This window comes from Neoarius graeffei, chromosome 8, assembly GCF_027579695.1.
Source record: "Neoarius graeffei isolate fNeoGra1 chromosome 8, fNeoGra1.pri, whole genome shotgun sequence".
Lineage (NCBI taxonomy): Eukaryota > Metazoa > Chordata > Actinopteri > Siluriformes > Ariidae > Neoarius > Neoarius graeffei.
Genome location: NC_083576.1, coordinates 8,761,409 through 8,783,495, shown reverse-complemented (window position 1 = coordinate 8,783,495; position 22,087 = coordinate 8,761,409). Strand labels below are relative to the sequence as shown.

The window sequence follows — 22,087 nt, the reverse complement described above, 5'->3', positions numbered from 1 at the left end:
GGTCGGCAATGATTCATAGATTACCTGATTAAATTTTGGGGGTGATCGGGTCAAGGTGAAGGTCAAGATCACAGGAAAGGTCAACCTTTCGATCAAAATAACATTTTCCATTATAACTCAAAAATGGTTGCCAATAGACAGATGTTTACTATTATGAGCATATAGGAACTCCCATATGGCCTTTCATTTGGCACCATGATCTTTGACCTTGAGTGACCATGAAAGATCAAACTCAAGCTCACGAATTTTCAGAGGACCCTTGCTGCTCCTTCTTCTTCTTCTTCTTCTTCTTCTTCTTCTTATTATTATTATGATCATCATTCCTTCAAAATATTTATTAACAATCAATTACATAAAAAATGTGAATCTTTATATGACTTTAATAAATGTGATACACTCCTGTTGTGTTTTGTACAGATGTTTTAGTTGTCTGTTTTTTTTAATTCTGTATTTTGCAGAAGGCACACAAGTGTAGAAATAAATAAATAAATAAATAAATAAATGCACGGTGGTGTAGTGGTTAACAATGTCAACTCACAGCAAGAAAGTTCTGGATTCAAGCCCAGCAGCTGACGGGAGCCTTTCTGTGTGGAGTTTGCATGTTCTCCCCGTGTCTGTGTGGGTTTCCTCCGCGTGCTCCGGTTTCTCCCACAGTCCAAAGACGTGGTGAGGTTAACATGGGGCAGCCAGGGCCTGAGGTTGGGCTGAAGTGCCCTTGAGCAAGGCACCGAAACCCCGACTGTTCCCCGGTATCACGCTTCCTGGCTCACCCTCCATCTGCCTCAACCTGCAGGACTCCAGTTCCCATAATCCCCCTCTCACACCAGTCACTACCAAATGCACTCTGTCATCCAATCCAGAACCATTTCCTAGGAGTGGTTCACCTGAGTTCTAATCACAAGCACCTGTACCTTTTTGTTTTTGTCTGTATTTATACCCCTTTGTCTGTTTTATTCTTTGCACAGTATTGCCTTCACTTTTCGTAAGCCTACTGAGCGTTATTGTACTGATTGTTTCTTCGTGTATGACCCTTTTTGCCTTCTGGATTTTCCCGCTTAGCCCCGCTCTTGTGTTTTGACTTCCCTTTTCTCTTGATTCCCAGTTTCTCGATATTTGCCTGTTTTCTGATTATGATTTGCCTAGCCCTTGTGTTTAGATTGCCCGTATCCTCTGATTCCCGATTCTTTGACTCTCACCGCCTCTTTTCTGACCACGATTTGTCTCGCGGGCGGCACGGTGGTGTAGTGGTTAGCGCTGTCGCCTCACAGCAAGAAGGTCCGGGTTCGAGCCCCGTGGCCGGTGAGGGCCTTTCTGTGCGGAGTTTGCATGTTCTCCCCGTGTCCGCGTGGGTTTCCTCCGGGTGCTCCGGTTTCCCCCACAGTCCAAAGACATGCAGGTTAGGTTAACTGGTGACTCTAAATTGACCGTAGGTGTGAATGTGAGTGTGAATGGTTGTCTGTGTCTATGTGTCAGCCCTGTGATGACCTGGCGACTTGTCCAGGGTGTACCCCGCCTTTCGCCCATAGTCAGCTGGGATAGGCTCCAGCTTGCCTGCGACCCTGTAGAACAGGATAAAGCGGCTACAGATAATGAGATGAGATGAGATTTGTCTCGCCCTTGTTACTGTTTTGGATCTCTCGGTATTGATCTGGCCTGGCTTTTGCACTTTGTTTCTGATTGGCCTGTTTTCATTAACAGCCTGAGTTCATTTATAATCCGCGAGCGTCTGGTCTGTCACAGCTGCGTTACACCTGGGTGCTGTAGCATCGCTGCCCATTGCACTGGGTGTGTGTGTGTGTGTGTGCGCTCACTGCTCACTTGTGTGTGCATGTGTGTGTGTTCACTGCTTCAGACGGGTTAAATGCACTGTGTTTAAGTCTGTACTTGAGTGGACGTGTGATAAATCAAGGCTTCTATTATGAGCATATAGGAACTCCCATATGTCCTTTCATTTGGCACCATGATCTTTGACCTTGAGTGACCATGAAAGGTCAAACTCAATGTCATGGGTTTTCAAAGGGGGATAACTTTAAAATGGTTCATGATAGCCAGATGTTTACCTTTATCAACATATAAGAAGTCCCATATGGGCTTTGAGTTGCCATCATGATCTTTGACCTTGAGTGACCTTGAAAGTTCAAACTCAAGGTCATGGGTTTTCAAAGGGCTATTACTTAACACTGATGGAGTTTAAATTTTCAGGGTACCGGTAGGTGAGTAATAGTCTTTAGATTACCTGATTAAATTTTGGAGGGTGATTGGGTCAAGGTCACCGGAAAGGTCAAAAGTGTTTTTTTTGCGATAACTTTCTTTAAATTCATCATTTTGACTTCAAACAAAACCAAAATGTGCATGTTTCAATTCTGCTTCCAACTATATGCTGCATGATGGGGTAGCTTGGACAGGCTCTGTAGTTGTTGGGGGTTAAATGCCAGGGGGGTCAAGTTCATCAGTCAAAATAAAATATTTTCCATTATAACCAGTGTTGGGCATGCTACTTTCAAAAAGTAATTAGTTATAGTTACTAGTTACTTTTCCCAAAAAGTAAGTGAGTTAGTAACAAAGTTACTTTGTCATAAAAGTAACTAATTACCAGGGAAAGTAATTATTCCGTTACATTTTGTGTTACCCCCCCCAAAAAAAACAAATTCAATTAGTGTAATCATAATAAAAGTGAATGTTAAATGTGTTTAATGACTGAAATGGACACTTAACAGAACCAATTAGTAACGTTATCTACACTATATTAATATTTTTTGTGGGATAATGTGAGATAAGACATCTATCAAATTTAATATATTTTTGTAGTTATTAAAATTATGTTACTAATTACTGGCCACTGACGAGGACAAATGCTTTGTTCCTCGACATAATGTGCATTGCACGTAGACATTTTTGCCTTTTATTTCAAGTAATGAAAAGTAATGGCTGTATTTCCAATGTGAAAACACAGTGTTGGGCTGATCGCTCGCCATTGCTCTGTCTTCTGATTAAAAGTGTGCGCAGTAGTGCAGTAGGCGGAGCCTACCTACGTATGCTGTCCAAATCTACTCTGATTGGCTTACTATGCCGTTGTCTCACATCTCCCCGCCCCACACTAAAGCAGAGGAAAGAAAGGCTGAACGAGCAGCGTGCCAGATGAGAAAATACAAGTAATGCATAGTATTTTATTGTAAGTAACGGGAACGGCGTTATAACAATGTAAAAAGTAATTAGTTAGATTACTCGCTACTAAAAAAAGTAACGCTGTTAGTAACGCCGTTTATTTCTAACGCCGTTATTCCCATCACTGATTATAACTCAAAAATGGTTGTCGATATACAGATGTTTACTATTATGAGCAGATAGGAACTCCCATATGGCCTTTCATTTGGCACCATCTTTGGCCTTGAGTGACCTTGAAAGGTCAAACTCTAGGTCATGGGTTTACAAAGGGCTATAACTTTAATCTGGTTCATGATAGCCAGATGCGTACTAAAAAGTGCACTCCTGCCACTGCCTTCTTGGTGATGGACCCATAGCTGGACCCCAGGCAGGTGCTACCAATCCTCCAGGTTAAAGTGGACCTGGGAGCAATGGTGCTTAAGGAGTAACTCCACTTTTCCCAATAGTCAAGTCCTCCTGGACCTGAGACTCACCACTGGTTGCAGTTTAAAGTCATACCCAGGACTATTAGGAACAGTTACACTGACAGTGACCCCTGTGCCCTTTTGGAGGACAGAGAACATAAATTATGAGGGGGAAAGTTGGGTTCTGTATTCATATTATCATGTAAGCCATTGTTAAATACCGTAATAACTGTCTAATAAATCAAAAATACATTACAAGTGTTCAAGACCCATCCCTCTAACATGAGCTTTTATTGTCTTTTAAATTTGTTGTGTCTCTTATTGATGAAATCTACTGTTTTACAATAATAAACGCCCCCCTGAAATGCTGAAATTCAAATGCCAGACACCCTTCTTTGGCCCAGATAACCGTTACAATTGAGGCAAGTGTTTATCAGAGGTGGGTAGAGTAGCCAACAATTGTACTCAAGTAAGAGTATTGTTACTTTAGAATAATATTACTCAAGTAAAAGTAAAAAGTAGTCATCCAATTAATTACTTGAGTAAGAGTAAAAAGTACTAAGTGAAAAAAACCACTCAAGTACTGAGTAACTGCCGAGTAACTTTTGTTTATTGATCAGGATGTCATAACAGGCAGAGATTTCATATATATTTCACACAAACTGTGTGTGTGTAGTTCTGTGTATTAACAATAACAACAAGAAGCTCAAGGCAGTCTGCACATAAACCATAACACTGTGTGCGCGTGCACGTTCACTCCGTGAAGTGACTGTTCAGCTTTAACAGCAGCTGGCTCTCAATTTTGCACTGTGAAGCTGTGACCTTTTAGCCGTGAACAGGTGAAAACAATAATAAATTAAATATTAATTAATTAAATCTTTACAAAGTAACATAATAACAAAACAATGGGTAGAGGTTACAAAGAAAAAGAAGAAAAAGGCTGTCTGCACATAAAACATAACACTGTGTGTGGGTGTGTGTGCAGGGCCGCTGACAGCTTTGGCTGGGCCTGGGACAAAATGCTCTGAATGGGCCCCCCCCCGGGCCAACCTACACACCCACCTCTCTTATCCCAGTCTCTACTCACTCCAACCCTTAAATGACAGGTATTCAAAAAGGTATTCAAAAAGGTATTCCTAAACTCGTGGATAGTCTACTATAATCACGCGATTGGGGTGCTCTTGAAGGAGCAGCGATGGACGGGGGATTTCGGGCAGGGCTGGGGGCGAACATAGTATACTGTGCATGCGTACTTTCCAGTGTGAAAAGCAGAGAAGAACACATCGCTCGAGAAACGGCAGGATATGATTGCGGGCTAATGTGAATATTCTTAGCTTCAATCAGATATATGAAACACAATGTTATTAAGCTGTTGTGGTTATGAAATGATTCAATGCCCTGTGCGTTTGATATGGTGTTCAGTGTGACTTGCTCTCCCCTCGTTTGTAACATGAATTGCGTGCCGCGCGTGCCTTGGTTGGGGTTACTTTACGGGGCTGGAAAAAGTTGGCTGTGTCTTACCTGGCTCAGCTGCCCCACTGCCTTTGCGAGTACCTGCTGCATCATCTGAATCTTTTTTAAAATATTTATGCAGTGAGCCCCTGAGTCTCTTGGTTTCTTCCTCTCTTTTTCTCTTTTCTGTGCTCCTGACTTGTGCATGTTGGCAAATGGCACGCACGCTGATTGTCGAAGCGCTATGATCGAACGATGTCGTTTTTTTCCCCTTAATCAAAGAGTCAGACCAAAACATTTTTTACATTGGGGTGGTAGGGGGTTCTTGACGCCTTTTTCAAAGACAATAAAGGCAAAAGATCTAGAAATCATTTATTGAATGCAAATATAGCACATTTCTCCCCCAAATCAACACATTTTGAAATGAAATAAAATAATTTAATCGCAACTTCATGAGAGCCCAGTTTTGGGCCCTCCCCATTCCTGGGCCCGGGACAACATACCCATTTGTCCCCCCCTGTCGGCGGGCCTGTGTGTGTGTGTGTGTGTGTGTGTGTGTGTGTGTGTGTGTGTGTGTGCGCGTGCGCGTGCATGTTCACTCCGTGAAGTGACTGTTTAGCTTTAACAGCAGCTGAACATCACACGTAATATCTCCTTGTACAAAAAAGACTGGAAATAATCCTGTAAGATGCGATCAATGATTTTAATCCATTCATCTCCCAAAAAGTTGTTTACTGGCTCCATCTCGCAGAGGAGTTAGCAAGTGGAAGTAACAAGCAGAAAGGTTGCTAACTAGCTGCCAGTGCCCAGCTTGGCTGGGTGGTGGTGGGGATTGCTAGCAAGCGGTCAAGCTAACAAGCTAATGCCCTTCCTTCTGTGAACAAGCACTTGTAGACAAATAATAAAACAAATCTCACAGAAAAAAAAAACACCTAAAGTCTTCACAAATCCCTCTAATCCACAACAAATACAGTAGCTTGAAAAATGGAGATTTCACAAACGATATGTTACGCGTTTTGTTATTTAGTAAGTTTTCACCAGTCTTCCATTCCCAGTTTGTGACCAGAGCCGTGTACAACTGTAACGCTATTGAGGAGCTGACATTAGGCGAGCAACCTTATTTTCATGAGCATTTTTTGGTTTCACATCAATAAAAAGTGATTGTTAGGAAGATTTTTTGTAGTTTTATTTCTTGGTTCTCTGGTGTGTGTGTGTGTTATCTTGCCGTCTGAGGCCACAGTGCGTCAATACATTTTGACAAAACAATGTATTTTACAGTTATTTATGATGTTACAACAGGGCTAACGTCTGCCTATGAAGACAGCCAAAAGCACACAGCCTACTTACCGCAATGTGTTTCCTCAAATTCGACGTTGAGTTTTTATAAGCTGAAACGGCCACTGGTTTGGGGAGACACATGTGACACTGCATAACATAACTATTATTTTTTGTTGTTTGGAGAGTGAACATGGTTTGTATGTGTGGCCAGGGGTGTGCCTCTTCGGCTTGATGAGAAATGCTGGCTGCTGTCTCTGCCATTTTTCTTCTGCTTCCGGGCTCTTTTCCACCTGGACTGCTCTTGCCGCGGGAATTTTGTGTGCGGGCGTGCGCGGCGGCTTGGCTCTGTTTGATTGGCGAAACGGAGTTAAACCATAGCTCATCCCACTATGGCTCTGGCTGCTACATGTGATCGGTGAGATGCGGTCATGTGACAGAGCCTCTGCTGGAAGTCTCGACAAAACATAAACAAACAGACCGCATCGCACGGATCAATAAAAATAAAGTAGCGAGTAATGAGCAGAATATAGCCCAATGTAACGGAGTGAAAGTACCGCTTCTTCTTCACAAATATACTCCAGTAAAAGTAAAAAGCATGCTGCATTAAAACTACTCTTACAAGTACAATTAATCCAAAAAGTTACTCAAGTAAATGTAATGGAGTAAATGTAGCGCATTACTACCCACCTCGGGTGTTTATTCAGATTAAAATAGCAGTTATAGTGAGATGTGAGTGTAGGCTCATGTGAGAATTCATGTGAACCACATTTTCCATTCTATTCTTTTTGATATCTCTGCTGACCACCAAAACACCAAGAGAGAAAAATGTGGGGGAGATGTAGGTAGATAAGAATATCATATGCTTGCTTAATATCTCACTTTTTTTTCTTTCTAGGGCCAATGTCGTCACATTCTGGGATGTGCTCAGTACGGCCCGCCTATAGTATAAATATAAATTCAAACTGCGCTTGAAGCACATTCATACTCTGTCCTTAAACGAGATACAAACACTGTGTAATTTTTAAGAACTGAAAAATGACTGGTTTCTGGATTTTAGTTTTGATCACCGGCATCATGTGTAAGTAATACGCACAATTTTCATCATGTAAACATATTCATATACTGTACTGTAGTTATTCATCTGTTTGACTGAGAACTTGGATCAACCAAAACTCACTAAAGTAAAAAACAAATTGGTCGATAATAATAATAATAATAATAATAATAATAATAATAATAATTTGGACCCAAAGTTTTGAGGAATATTTAAAGGAATTATTCTAAGAAATTAAATTACGAGCCTTATGTTAAATTGTTGAATTTGGTTTTTAAAAATAAATCTTTTTGGGGTCTGTGTAATTTATTATAAAGTTAAACAGATCCCTGTTTGCAAAATCTTTGAGAAACTCAGCATTAAGGTGATGTTTAATGCATAATAAAATCTGAATCACATTCTTTACTGAATTAATGTTTGTTTTTCTAGATGCAGTCCAGTCTGGTAGACGCTGGGTTACTGCACAATCCTCAGTGCCACCAGTTTATCAGTCTGATAAAGAGCTCAGTGTGGATATCGGAGCCTCAGCGAGTCTGGATTGTTGTATTTTTGGAACAAAAGACAGAGAAATTATCTTTTTTAAGCAACAAAACAGAAAACAGCCTCAAATAATTGTCAGATTCTTTAACGTTTCTGGAGAAAAGTTTTACAATGAATTCCAAAATCCTCGTTTCCAGATTAAACAACGTGGAAACTGCTTCAATCTGACCATTTCAAACACCACGCTGTCTGATGAAGCCGTGTACTACTGTGCACTCGTGTTTCCCTCTGGAACTTCTTTAAAATTTAAAGGTAGGATTTCTACTGAAATGAATAATGTGCTGGTTAAATGTAGAAACGTTTCATTCTTCATTACTGTTAGTGTGTGAAGGAGTGAAATGTTCACTGTGTTTGGTAACTTTAACAACACGGCATTCAGGGTTTATTTTTAGTCCGTGATTCATGATAAATGTTTACAGGTCAGAGTTTTACCACTGAATCAGAAACATCGAAACCAGCTCTGTGTGATCACAACACGAACATGAACACACAAGAGAAAACAGGTCAGATGTTGTAGAATTATGTTTTAATTAATTAATCTGAAAATCATAATGAATGATTTGTCTAAATTATGATTTTTTTAGATGTTATTTTTTGGACTAATGTAATTTTCATTGTGTTTGATGCCCATTCAGAAGTGACCAGATCTCTCCACTCCTCAGTGCTCGGTTTGGGAACGGCTTTGGGTTTGTGTGCACTTCTGATTTTCTGTCTCATTTATTTCATACTGAGGAGAAGAAAATGGGATAAAAGTAAGTGCTTTGTTCACCCGATAATAATTTCCTTCAGTTCAGTTTTGTTAAAAATGACTGAATAAGTGTGTTTGTGTATTAATAGTGCACACTTCCATAGAAGATTCTCCAGGAACGAAGCAGGTACGTGTGTAAGAAATTATAACATCGATTACATACGATTATATTCTCTTTAAGTAATTTTGTAATTTCTGTCACTTTGATAATCTCTACTTTAGTCATCAAGGAGTGTCTCTATGGCTCACTGTTCACTTCTAATGGATATTATTAATATGCTGAGACAGTCATATACCAGGCTTGTAGTACTCGAGTCCGACTCGTGCACTAATTTTAAGGACTCGTGACTTGACTCAGACTTGAACACTGATGACTCAGACTTGGACTCAGACTCGTGCATTAACTGCATTCCGACTTGTAAACTGGAGACGAGGGCTCAGATTTTTTCTTTATTTTTTGTAACATGCCATAATAATTTGGCATAAGATATTTACATAAATTTTTATATTAATTTTGTGCAAGAGAATGCACATTCACCTGTTCATACACCATATTCAGGAACAAACTAACGTTAATGGCGCTAAAATGCCTGGAGAGAACGCCGCTAGGATTGTCCGCTTTGCTTCTCCAGACTTCTCGTGCAGTGGGAAAAAATGCACTGCTATGTGTTCCATATGTAGAAGAACTATCGAGGAGACGACGGGGACAACCTCGAACTTCAATCGTCATTTGGTAAGACTCCACCCAGAGAAGGAAGTGACATGCCATGTTCATTGCTCTGTTGATACTGGGCGGGGCTTGCTGAGCGATGAACTAGCTAGTGTTAACCCTCTCTCATGCTATTTGCCCTGTTGATAGTGGGCGGGGCTTGCTGAGTGATGAACAAGCTTTTTATCTGTAGCGTGTTCACTAAAATGGCGCAGTCGAGCAGGAACGTTAGTCCAACACAGTAGCAGAGACGCTTTCACATAAAGGCAGCAACAGCCACCATCAAATGGTGCAGTTGGAGTCTTGTTCTCGGACTCGAATCAACTTGAATCAATAGTGGACTCAACTCGAAAATTTCCTTTAATGACTCAAACTTGAACACTGTGGACTCGAGACTGGACTCGGACTCAAGGTTTAGTGACTCGACTACAACACTGTCATCTCCTGCTGCTTATACTGGTCTTAATGTTCTGTAAATAGCCCTTATGCTCAGCTTTGCATACATTTTAATTTAATTTTCAGGAATCCGATGCTGAAATGGTGACTTATGCAGCTTTACAATTTGCCAAAAGGAAAGCCAAAGCTGAAAAAAGGAAGACTGACTTCTCGGAGGATTGCATCTACTCTGGTGTGAAATAAAATCCTATGTTCTGATGTAACATTAATGATCCCAGGTTTTGCTTCTGTATACATGTTAATGCACTGCGTGTTTTTTTTTAAAGTGTGCAACGTTTAACCTCAGTTAATAATGAACATATTTGTGATTAAAAAAAAAGACTGTTGTGTTGCACCTTTGTTGACTTTAGTTCATGTAAGTGTAAAAAAAAAGAACAACAGATAAAGGTTCTTTTATAGTTAAGCATCAGTTATAAATGACTTCAGATAAAATGGTCTGCCAAATGAGTAAATGTAAGTATATATATATATATATATATATATATATATATATATATATATAAAATCTCATTACCTCTAGCCGCTTTATCCTGTTCTACAGGGTCGCAGGCAAGCTGGAGCCTAACCCAGCTGACTACGGGCGAAAGGCGGGGTACACCCTGGACAAGTCACCAGGTCATCACAGGGCTGACACATAGACACAGACAACCATTCACACTCACATTCACACCTACGGTCAATTTAGAGTCACCAGTTAACCTAACCTGCATGTCTTTGGACTGTGGGGGAAACCGGAGCACCCGGAGGAAACCCACGCGGACACGGGGAGAACATGCAAACTCTGCACAGAAAGGCCCTCGCCAGCCACGGGGCTCGAACATGGACCTTCATGCTGTGAAGCGACAGCGCTAACCACTACACCACCGTGCCCCCCCCTCTCTCTCTCTCTCTATATATATATATATATATATATATTTTTTTTTTTGTGTGTGTGTGTGTGTTTCTGTGGCTGGGTGGAAAGAAGCACAGCTTAGATTAACTCTGTTGCAGCATCAGACTGTCATCCTGATTTGGAAGTTTCTATTTATTTATTTATTTATTTATTTTTGACTGGATTATTAAAATTTTGCTTTGTGTCCAGTGTCCCATTTTCTAACAACAGAGAGGTTTTCAGGACATTATGGATATTAAATGTTTTTGAACCTGTGGTTTTTCTATGTTTTCCCACAACCTACATTAAAATTAGGAAAATAATCATCAATTTTCAATCATAATTGTTGTATTTAAAATTTTATTGTCCACTATTTAGCAGCATAGTGGTACAGTGGTTAATGCTGTTGCCTCACAGCAAGAAGGTTCTGGGTTTGAACTTCATGGCCAACAGCGGCCTTTCTGTGTGGAGTTTGCATGGCCGTGTCTGTGCACGTTTCCTCCAGGTGCTCCGGTTTCCCCCACAGTTCAAAATCATGCATTTAGGCAAACTGGTTCCTCTAAATGGTCTATTGATCAAGCTTGGAGAGCGATGGACTCTGCAGATGGCACCACGATGCACGATGGGAAGAAGGCAAGCTGGTGGAGGCAGTGTGTTGCACTGGGCAATGATCCGCTGGGAAACCTTGGGTCCTGGCATCCATGTGTTAAAAGTGCTAACCACTGCACCAAAGTATTATTAAAATAAAACTATTATTAAAGGAACGATGATGTAACCCAATGGTAATAATGCCTCTGTCCCAACTTTTCTTGAGTGGGTTACAGGCATCAAATTCTAACTTCATTCATATTTCAAGAATACAATCACGTTGGTCAGTAAAACTACCGAAAATCTTTTCTTTGGACTTTTGTCAGTTAAACAAAAGATCCTTTTTTTGCGTTTTGGAAAATATCACAACGTATCTGGAAATAAATACGTATTTGTGATTTTGTCCACACATGTTTTATGCAGTGGGCAATTAAAATAAACAATAAGGCATTAGTGTAAGCGCACGAGAGTGTACGAGTAAACCACATTTTCCATTCTGTCAGAACATCTTTATGAAGACCTCACTGTGCAACACCAAAACACAAATATGGAACAATGTGGGGTCGATGTAGGCAGATCAGAATATCGTGCTCACTGATCATGTTTTTTTTTTTATGACACCCAATCACATCATATTCTGGGGCGTGTTCAGTACAGAGCGCCTGGAGTATAAATATAAATCCAAACCCTGCTTCAAGTGCATTCATATTCTGCTCATAAATGAGATACAAACACTGTAGAAGTACGAAGAAATGAAAAATGACTTGTTTGTGGATTTTAATTTTGATCTTCAGCACCATGTGTAAGTAATATGAGTCAATTGTTCACATCTAGTTTCATAGATTTAAAAAAATAAAGTTTATTGAGCTTATTACTCTCAACCACTTTGTGAAGCTGTTTATGTTGAAGGATCTCCTGATGTGATTTTTAATAACAGTTTGCATAGATTAGTTTTTGAAATGTATTCCTTACTTAATTAATGTATTTGTTTGTTTGTTTGTTTGTTTGTTTGTTTGTTTGTTTTTTCTAGATCCAGTCCAACCTGGTAGACGCTGGGTTGCTGCACAATCCCTCACAGAGTCAGGAGTTTATCAGCCTGATAAAGAGCTCAGTGTGGATATCGGAGACTCGGCGACTCTGCAGTGTTGCATTTCTGAAAATGTATATGGGATAATCGCCTGGTTTAAGCAACTGAACAGACAAAAACCTCAGATTATAGTCACGGTGTATAAAAGTGGGGGAGAAACATTTTACAATGAATCCCAAAAGTCACGTTTCCAAATCGAAAGATCTTCAAACTGCTTCAATATTACATTTTTAAACACCTTTCAGTCTGATGAAGCCATGTACTACTGTGCACTGACTAGACCCGACCTTGTGTTTGCAGATGGAACTTATTTAAAAATTAAAGGTAGGATTTCCACTAAACTTTCTTAAACTCCTGGTTTAATGTCGTGATATTTTTCCTTATTATCATTAACATGTTCAACCTGGAAGACAAATAATCCTGAAGTAGTGAAATGTTCACTGTGTTTTCTTCTTCAACTACACTGAGTTACAGACTTTTAGTCAGTGAATGATGATAAATGTTTCCAGGTGAACATGTTACTATTGAATCAGAAACATCTAAACCAGCTCTGGGTGATAATTCAGTGGGCTGTGAACCAACACTGCATGGAAACAGCACGAACATGAACACACAAGAGAAAACAGGTCAGATGCCTGATAATTCACTATTAATTAATCATCCTTAATTCATAATATAGTGAAATAACATTCTCAGAAGTGACCAGATCTCTCCACTCCTCAGTGCTCGGTTTGGGAACGGCTTTGGGTTTGTGTGCACTTCTGATTTTCTGTCTCATTTATTTCATACTGAGGAGAAGAAAATGGGATAAAAGTAAGTGATTCTGTGATCAGATAATGATGACTTCAGTTCACTTCTGTCACTAATCGGCTTTTGTTCCATATTAATAGTGAAGGCTTCAACAGAAGGTTCAGCAGGAACGAGGGAGGTGAGTCTGTAGATTACAGGTGATATAGTATTTATATACTCTTTTGTAATTCTGGTTAAATGTCGATGTGTCCTTTAGTTCTGGAGAAATCTCACCTCCAATCACATTTCCTGACTCATTCATCCTCTTTATATGCTGCTACATTCATTCAGTGCTAATTATAATGGTTTAGATTTAAGATTCACTCACATTATACAAACCACTGACACGCTGTATCCCATCTGTTACTCTGGACTATTTATTTATTTATTTATTTATCTTTCCCAGGACTCTCATGTCGACTCCTGGACTTACGCAGCTTTACAGTTTCCCAAGAAGGGAAGTGGAGTTTGTTTCTCAGACAAGTTGGTGTACTCTGAAGTGATGTATATGAAACTGTAATATATTATACAACTGCCTCTTCTTCTTCTTCTTCTTCTCCTCCTCCTCTTCTTCTTCTTCTTCCTTCAAAATGATTCTTAACAATCAATTACATAAAAACCACAAATCTGTGCATGATTTTAATCACTTCACACATGTAATAAATGTGATACACTCCTGTTGTGTTTTGTACAGATTTTTTTTTTTGTTGTCTGGCTTTTTGTTCTGTATTTTTCCAAAGGCACACAAGTCTGGAAATAAATAAATTTAGACCCTGTAGAACAGGATAAAGCGGCTAGAGATAATGAGATGAGAAGTAAATAAATGCATGGTGGTGTAGTGGTTAGCACTGTCACCTCACAGCAAGAATGTTCTGGGTTTGAGCCCAGCAGCTGACGGGGGCCTTTCTGTGTGGAGTTTGCATGTTCTCCCCGTGTCTGTGTGGGTTTCCTCTGAGTGCTCCAGTTTCCCCCACAGTCCAAAGACATGTGGTGAGGTTAACACAGGGCTGCCAACTTTTCAAAATTCCTTGGAGTGAGATTTTTTTTTTGGGGGGGGGGGTCGACGGCAAAATTTTTCCGCACACCACGCAGTAAGTGGGAATTTTGTATTCAGTTTGATATTCACTTGTCCCCCTGCATTCTGGTGTTTTATTTGTGGGTCGTCCAGCTGGAGATGGACAATGAAGGGGGGGGGGTTGAGATTTTGGATTTAGTAGATGTTCCTGCATTCTGGTGGATTTTTGGAGTGGCCTGCTGTGCCATACCTACATTCTTACACACCCTGACTTGCCAGGCCTTCAGCTTGTGGCCAACAAAAGCACCAAGTTTTGGCTTAAAAGCCCCCACAATAGAAAACTACAGATGACCGCCAATGTTCCTGTAGCCCTATAGACCTGTGTTTCAGATTTAAAGGCAAGTTCATGTTTGAAAATATTTCATCAGCTAAGCCTAAACACCTTCTGAATTGAAACTAAATGTTAAGTTTTTAATAACTGTTGCAAAAATAAGATTGTCCCTCACTGACTATTCATTATGCATTAAAGGGCTTTCCCCACCACTGGGTTCAGCAGAAGATTGGCATGGGGAAAAATATCAACAGCAAAAGAACAAATAAAATGCTTAAACAGTAAGCAAAATGTGCATGTGCTACAAGAAACATTAAAATGATTAAGTTTGAACAGTATTGAAACACAAAAAGCTGAACCTTGGCCATAGGTGGGACTGTGCACACAAAGTTGGGCTTAAAAATTTTGCTCATACTTAAATAAGCGGGCGGCACGGTGGTGTAGTGGTTAGCACTGTCACCTCACAGCAAGAAGGTCCAGGTTCGAGCCCCATGGCCGACGAGGGTGTTTCTGTGCGGAGTTTGCATGTTCTCCCCGTGTCCACGTGGGTTTCCTCCAGGTGCTCCGGTTTCCCCCACAGTCCAAAGACATGCAGGTTAGGTTAACTGGTGACTCTAAATTGACCGTAGGTGTGAGTGTGAATGGTTGTCTGTGTCTATGTGTCAGCCCTGTGATGACCTGGCGACTTATCCAGGGTGTACCCTGCCTTTCGTCCATAGTCAGCTGAGATAGGCTCCAGCTTGCCTGCGACCCTGTAGAACAGGATAAAGCAGCTACAGATAATGAGATGAGACTTAAATACAACCCTGATTCCAAAAAAGTTGGGACAAAGTAGAAATTGTAAATAAAAATGGAATGCAATAATTTACAAATCTCAAAAACTGATATTGTATTCACAGTAGAACATAGACAACATATCAAATGTCGAAAGGGAGACATTTTGAAATTTCATGCCAAATATTGGCTCATTTGAAATTTCATGACAGCAACACATCTCAAAAAAGTTGGGACAGGGGCAATAAGAGGCTAGAAAAGTTAAAGGTACAAAAAAGCAACAGCTGGAGGACCAAACTGCAACTCATTAGGTCAATTGGCAATAGGTCATTAACATGACTGGGTATAAAAAGAGCATCTTGGAGTGGCAGCGGCTCTCAGAAGTAAAGATGGGAAGAGGATCACCAATCCCCCTAATTCTGCGCCGACAAATAGTGGAGCAATATCAGAAAGGAGTTCAACAGTGTAAAATTGCAACGAGTTTGAACAGATCGTCATCTACAGTGCATAATATCATCAAAAGATTCAGAGAATCTGGAAGAATCTCTGTGCGTAAGGGTCAAGGCTGGAAAACTATACTGGGTGCCCGTGATCTTCGGGCCCTTAGATGGCACTGCATCACATACAGGCATGCTTCTGTATTGGAAATCACAAAATGGGCTCAGGAATATTTCCAGAGAACATTATCTGTGAACACAATTCACTGTGCCATCCGCCGTTGCCAGCTAAAACTCTATAGTTCAAAGAAGAAGCCATATCTAAACATGATCCAGAAGCGCAGACGTCTTCTCTGGGCCAAGGCTCATTTAAAATGGACTGTGGCAAAGTGGAAAACTGTTCTGTGGTCAGACGAATCAAAATTTGAAGTTCTTTATGGAAATCAGGGACGCCGTGTCATTCGGACTAAAGAGGAGAAGGACGACCCAAGTTGTTATCAGTGCTCAGTTCAGAAGCCTGCATCTCTGATGGTATGGGGTTGCATTAGTGCATGTGGCATGGGCAGCTTACACATCTGGAAAGACACCATCAATGCTGAAAGGTATATCCAGGTTCTAGAGCAACATGTGCTCCCATCCAGACGACGTCTCTTTCAGGGAAGACCTTGCATTTTCGAACATGACAATGTCAAACCACATACTGCATCAATTACAGCATCATGGCTGCGTAGAAGAAGGGTCCAGGTACTGAACTGGCCAGCCTGCAGTCCAGATCTTTCACCCATAGAAAACATTTGGCGCATCATAAAACGGAAGATACGACAAAAAAAGACCAAAGACAGTTGAGCAACTAGAATCCTACATTAGACAAGAATGGGTTAACATTCCTATCCCTAAACTTGAGCAACTTGTCTCCTCAGTCCCCAGACGTTTACAGACTGTTGTAAAGAGAAAAGGGGATGTCTCACAGTAGTAAACATGGCCTTGTCCCAACTTTTTTGAGATGTGTTGTTGTCATGAAATTTAAAATCACCTAATTTTTCTCTTTAAATGATACATTTTCTCAGTTTAAACATTTGATATGTCATCTATGTTCTATTCTGAATAAAATATGGAATTTTGAAACTTCCACATCATTACATTCCGTTTTTATTTACAATTTGTACTTTGTCCCAACTTTTTTGGAATCGCGGTTGTAAGCTATATTAATATATCTCATCTTATTATCTCTAGCCACTTTATCCTTCTACAGGGTCGCAGGCAAGCTGGAGCCTATCCCAGCTGACTACGGGCGAAAGGCGGGGTACACCCTGGACAAGTCACCAGGTCATCACAGGGCTGACACATAGACACAGACAACCATTCACACTCACATTCACACCTACGGTCAATTTAGAGTCACCAGTTAACCTAACCTACATGTCTTTGGACTGTGGGGGAAACCGGAGCACCCGGAGGAAACCCACGTGGACACGGGGAGAACATGCAAACTCCGCACAGAAAGGCCCTCGCCGGCCCCGGGGCTCGAACCCAGGACCTTCTTGCTGTGAGGCAACAGCGCTAACCACTACACCACCGTGCCGCCATATTTATATATTTCTTATTAATTTTTTTCTTATCTATGTTTCTTATTAATAATAGATTCGTCAGGGCCTGTTATCTGACAAATATTCTCTACATGTCTTGCCGTCTTTGAAACCCTGTCTCCTCAGTATATTGTTCTCTGTCTTTTTTTTTATTATTCACAAGTTCAAGTTCTTTGATATTACAGGTGACCATGCTTTATTTACTTTAACTGAGCACTTACATACATCATAAGTAATTAAAAATAAATACCCTGTAAATAAACAATAGGTATGGTGGCTAATGGCTCTTCTTGCATTTGTAATATTATCTCTTACTTGCTTTATTTTACAACATTTCCAGTATGGCTTCAAATAAAGTCATAAAGTATGATAACATACAGTAAACAAACTAAAAATGCGCCTTAATAACCGTGTGCTAAGGAGGTGCTCTCCCGTGCTGCTTGTTGGGGAAGATGGAGGCTGTGGCACGGCAGTATGCCTATAATGATTTAGCATGCCTAGTACACAGCTCTCGATATGCCATTAAATATTCTCACAACACTTATAGGCTAAAACGATTAAGAAACTTTATATAAGTTCATAATTACGCCAGTAACGCCACACATTGGCATGCATATGTACAGTGGTGCTTGAAAGTTTGTGAACCCTTTAGAATTTTCTATATTTCTGCATAAATATGACCTAAAACATCATCAGATTTTCACACAAGTCCTAAAAGTAGATAAAGAGAACCCAGTTAAACAAATGAGACAAAAATATTATACTTGGTCATTTATTTATTGAGGAAAATGATCCAATATTACATATTTGTGAGTGGCAAAAGTATGTGAACCTCTAGGATTAGCAGTTAAAATTAGAAGGTGAAATGAGAGTCAGGTGTTTTCAATCAATGGGATGACAATCAGGTGTGAGTGGGCACCCTGTTTTATTTAAAGAATAGGGATCTATCAAAGTCTGATCTTTACAACACATGTTTGTGGAAGTGTATCATGGCACAAACAAAGGAGATTTCTGAGGACCTCAGAAAAAGCGTTGTTGATGCTCATCAGGCTGGAAAAGGTTACAAATCCATCTCTAAAGAGTTTGGACTCCACCAATCCACAGTCAGACAGATTGTGTACAAATGGAGGGATTTCAAGACCATTGTTACCCTCCCCAGGAGTGGTCGACCAACAAAGATCACTCCAAGAGCAAGGCGTGTAATAGTCGGCAAGGTCACAAAGGACCCCAGGGTAACTTCTAAGCAACTGAAGGCCTCTCTCACATTGGCTAATGTTAATGTTCATGAGTCCACCATCAGGAGAACATTGAACAACAATGGTGTGCATGGCAGGGTTGCAAGGAGAAAGCCACTGCTCTCCAAAAAGAACATTGCTGCTCGTCTGTAGTTTGCTAAAGATCACATGGACAAGCCAGAAGGCTATTGGAAAAATATTTTGTGGATGGATGAGACCAAAATAGAACTTTTTGGTTTAAATGAGAAGCATTATGTTTGTAGAAAGGAAAACACTGCATTCCAGCATAAGAACCTTATCCCATCTGTGAAACATGGTGGTGGTAGTATCGTTGTTTGGGCTTGTTTTGCTGCATCTGGGCCAGGACGGCTTGCCATCATTGATGGAACAATGAATTCTGAATTATACCAGCGAATTCTAAAGGAAAATGTCAGGACATCTGTCTATGAACTGAATCTCAAGAGAAGGTGGGCCATGTAGCAAGATAATGAACCTAAGCACACAAGTCGTTCTACCAAAGAATGGTTAAAGAAGAATAAAGTTAATGTTTTGGAATGGCCAAGTCAAAGTCCTGACCTTAATCCAGTCAAAATGTTGTGGAAGGACCTGAAGCGAGCAGTTCATGTGAGGAAACCCACCAACATCCCAGAGTTGAAGCTGTTCTGTACGGAGGAACGGGCTAAAATTCCTCCAAGACGGTGTGCAGGACTGATCAACAGTTCCCAGAAACGTTTAGTTGCAGTTATTGCTGCACAAGGGGGTCACACCAGATACTGAAAGCAAAGGTTCACATACTTTTGCCACTCACAGATATGTAATATTGGATCATTTTCCTCAATAAATAAATGACCAAGTATAATATTTTTGTCTCATTTGTTTAACTGGGTTCTCTTTATCTACTTTTAGGACTTGTGTGAAAATCTGATGATGTTTTAGGTCATATTTATGCAGAAATATAGAAAATTCTAAAGGGTTCACAAACTTTCAAGCACCACTGTACTAACCTGTGTGAGACACTCGTCTTCACCTCGGACACCTTCTTCTCTCTCCTCTTCCTCTAAATTGACGGTAGGCAATTATCCAACTTCCGGCGAGTGCAGCATCATTAGATGCGAAACCTACCATAGGGGAGTGTGTACAGAAGGGAACACCTCTCTGCCTGTTTAGCCATGTGTAAGGCATAATTGATCGATCGCAAGTGGTTGGCGCGACGCAATGGGTAGCCGAGATCAGATAGATAAACTAGATTTTTTTCTAGAGTGAGAAATCAGAGGTATGGCGTGTGAGCATGTGAAGACAATCAAATGCGTGTGTCTCACGCTCATTGCGTGAGAGTTGGCAGCCCAGGTTAACATGGGGCAGCCAGGACGTGAGGTTGGGCTGAAGTGCCCTTTAGCAAGCACCGAACCCCCAACTGTTCCCCGGTATCACGCTTCTTGGCTCACCCTCCATCTGCCTCAACCCGCAGGACTCCAGTTCCCATAATCCCCCTCTCACACCAGTCACTACCAAATGCACTCCGTCATCCAATCCAGAACCATTTCCTAGGTGTGGTTCACCTGAGTTCTAATCACAAGCACCTGTACCTTTTTGTTTTTGTCTGTATTTATACCCCTTTGTCTGTTTTGTTCTTTTCACAGCATTGCCGTCACTTTTCGTAACCCTACCGAGCGTTATTGTACTGATTGTTTTGTTCGTGTATGACCCTTTTTTGCATCCTGGATTTTCCCGCTTAGCCCCGCCTTTGTGTTTTGACTGCCCTTTTCTCTTGATTCCCAGTTTCTCGATGTTTGCCTGTTTTCTGATTATGATTTGCCTAGCCCTTGTGTTTAGATTGCCCGTATCTTCTGAGTCCCGATTCTTCGACTATCGCCTGTTTTCTGACCACGATTTGTCTCGCCCTTGTTACTGTTTTGGATCTCTCGGTATTGACCTGGCCTGGCTTTTGTACTTTGTTTTTGGTTGCCCTGTTCTCATTAACACCCTGAGCTCATTTATAATCCGCGAGCGTCTGGTCTGTTAGAGCCGCATTACACCTGGGTGCTGTAGCATCGCTGCCCACTGCTCTGTGTGTGTGTGTGTGTGTGTGTGTGTGTGTGTTCACTGCTCACTTGTGTGTGCATGTGTGTGCATTCTCTGCTTCAGATGGGTTAAATGCAGGGGAGGAATTTCACTGTGTTTAAGTCTGTACTTGAGTGGACGTGTGATAAATCAAGGCTTCTACTTGTCTTCTAATAATAATACAATTTTACACAACTCACAAACTGAAATAATGGATAAATATGAGATCGATAGAATGACATTTTTTGATATGAGTTCATATTTTTACACTGAATGTCCAAAGAGTTTGTTACCTCGTCCATGACGAGTAGGCGGGGCGAAGTATTGTAATCAGTGCAGTTGTTTGTTAACAAGCTAGCATCTCGACGGTTGCACCGATTGACTTCAAATTTTCAAGGTAGGTGGGCAATGGGGCGTAGATTACATCTTTAAATTCTGGGGGTAATCGAGTCAAGGTCACGGGAAAGGTCAACCTTTTGGTCAAAATAACATATTTTCCATTATAACTCAAAAATGGTTGCTGATAGACAGATGTTTACTATTATGAGCAGATAGGAACTCCCATATGGCCTTTCATTTGGCACCATGATCATTGACCTTGAGTGACCTTGAAAGGTCAAACTCAAGGTCATGGGTTTTCAAAGGGCGATAACTTTAAAATGGTTCATGATAGCCAGATGTTTACCATTATCAACATATAAGAAGTCCCATATGGGCTTTCAGTTGCCATAATGATCTTTGGCATTGAGTGACCTTGAAAGTTCAAACTCAAGGTCATGGGTTTTCAAAGGGCTATAACTTTACACCGATTGACTTCAAATTTTCAGGGTAGGTGCACAATGGTCCGTAGATTTCCTGATTAAATTTTGGTGGTGATCAGGTCAAGTTCAAGGTCATTGGAAAAGTAAAAATCATTTTTTGTGATAACTTTCTTCAAAGTCATCATTTTGACTTCAAAAAAAACCAAAATGTGCATCTTTCAATTCTGGTTCCAACTATATGCTGCATGATGGGGTAGCTTGGACAGGCTCTGTAGCAGTTGGGGGTTAAAGATCAGGGAGTCAAGCTCATCCGTCAAAATAACATTTTCCATTATAACCAGAGATGGACAAAGTACCCAACTTCATTACTTAAGTCAAAGTACAGATCCCACTGGTCAAATGTTACTCCGATACAAGTGAAAGTTGTCCAGTCAAATTTTTACTTAAGTTAAAGTACTGAAGTACTTGCTTTTGAAAATACTTAAGTATTAAAAGTACATTTTCTGTCAATGCATCGTTGTATTATTGCCACAACGCTTACAAAACCTAATGCTGTTACCAAAGACAGAAATGTGAATTCAATCAAAAAATGAACGCATGCTGTGCCATCATGATGGTTTAACGTTAAGCTAGCTAGTCAGTGAAACTCCACCTGACTTCTAGCAAACTCTTTTCAAACTCAAAATCATATTGGGTAGCTAACGTTACTAGAAAATAAATATTTCTACATTCTGTTTATTTGGCAA

At 40.5% G+C, this 22,087-nt stretch overlaps 1 protein-coding gene and 1 long non-coding RNA gene across 2 annotated transcripts; both read left to right on the top strand.

Moving 5' to 3' along the window:
- Nucleotides 1–7,373: 7,373 nt before the first annotated feature.
- Nucleotides 7,374–9,989, top strand: LOC132890367 (uncharacterized). The gene is made up of 6 exons (XM_060927174.1): nucleotides 7,374–7,377; nucleotides 7,783–8,145; nucleotides 8,313–8,396; nucleotides 8,556–8,645; nucleotides 8,731–8,774; nucleotides 9,873–9,989. Exons 1-6 carry the CDS (start codon nucleotides 7,374–7,376, stop codon nucleotides 9,987–9,989), a joined length of 702 nt encoding a protein of 233 aa, XP_060783157.1.
- A 2,922-nt stretch (nucleotides 9,990–12,911) lies between these two features.
- Nucleotides 12,912–13,651, top strand: LOC132890026 (uncharacterized). Its single transcript, XR_009655136.1, has 3 exons — nucleotides 12,912–12,978; nucleotides 13,243–13,280; nucleotides 13,548–13,651. It is a non-coding gene; the product is annotated as an uncharacterized LOC132890026 (long non-coding RNA).
- Nucleotides 13,652–22,087: the final 8,436 nt, after the last annotated feature.

What these genes read in the sequence shown, in the direction of transcription:
- LOC132890367 (XM_060927174.1), top strand. An exon ending in AACTTCTTTAAAATTTAAAG is followed by an intron (nt 8,146 to 8,312) that starts GTAGGATTTCTA and finishes AAATGTTTACAG; the next exon opens with GTCAGAGTTTTACCACTGAA. An exon ending in CAGGAACGAAGCAGGTACGT is followed by an intron (nt 8,775 to 9,872) that starts GTGTAAGAAATT and finishes TTTAATTTTCAG; the next exon opens with GAATCCGATGCTGAAATGGT.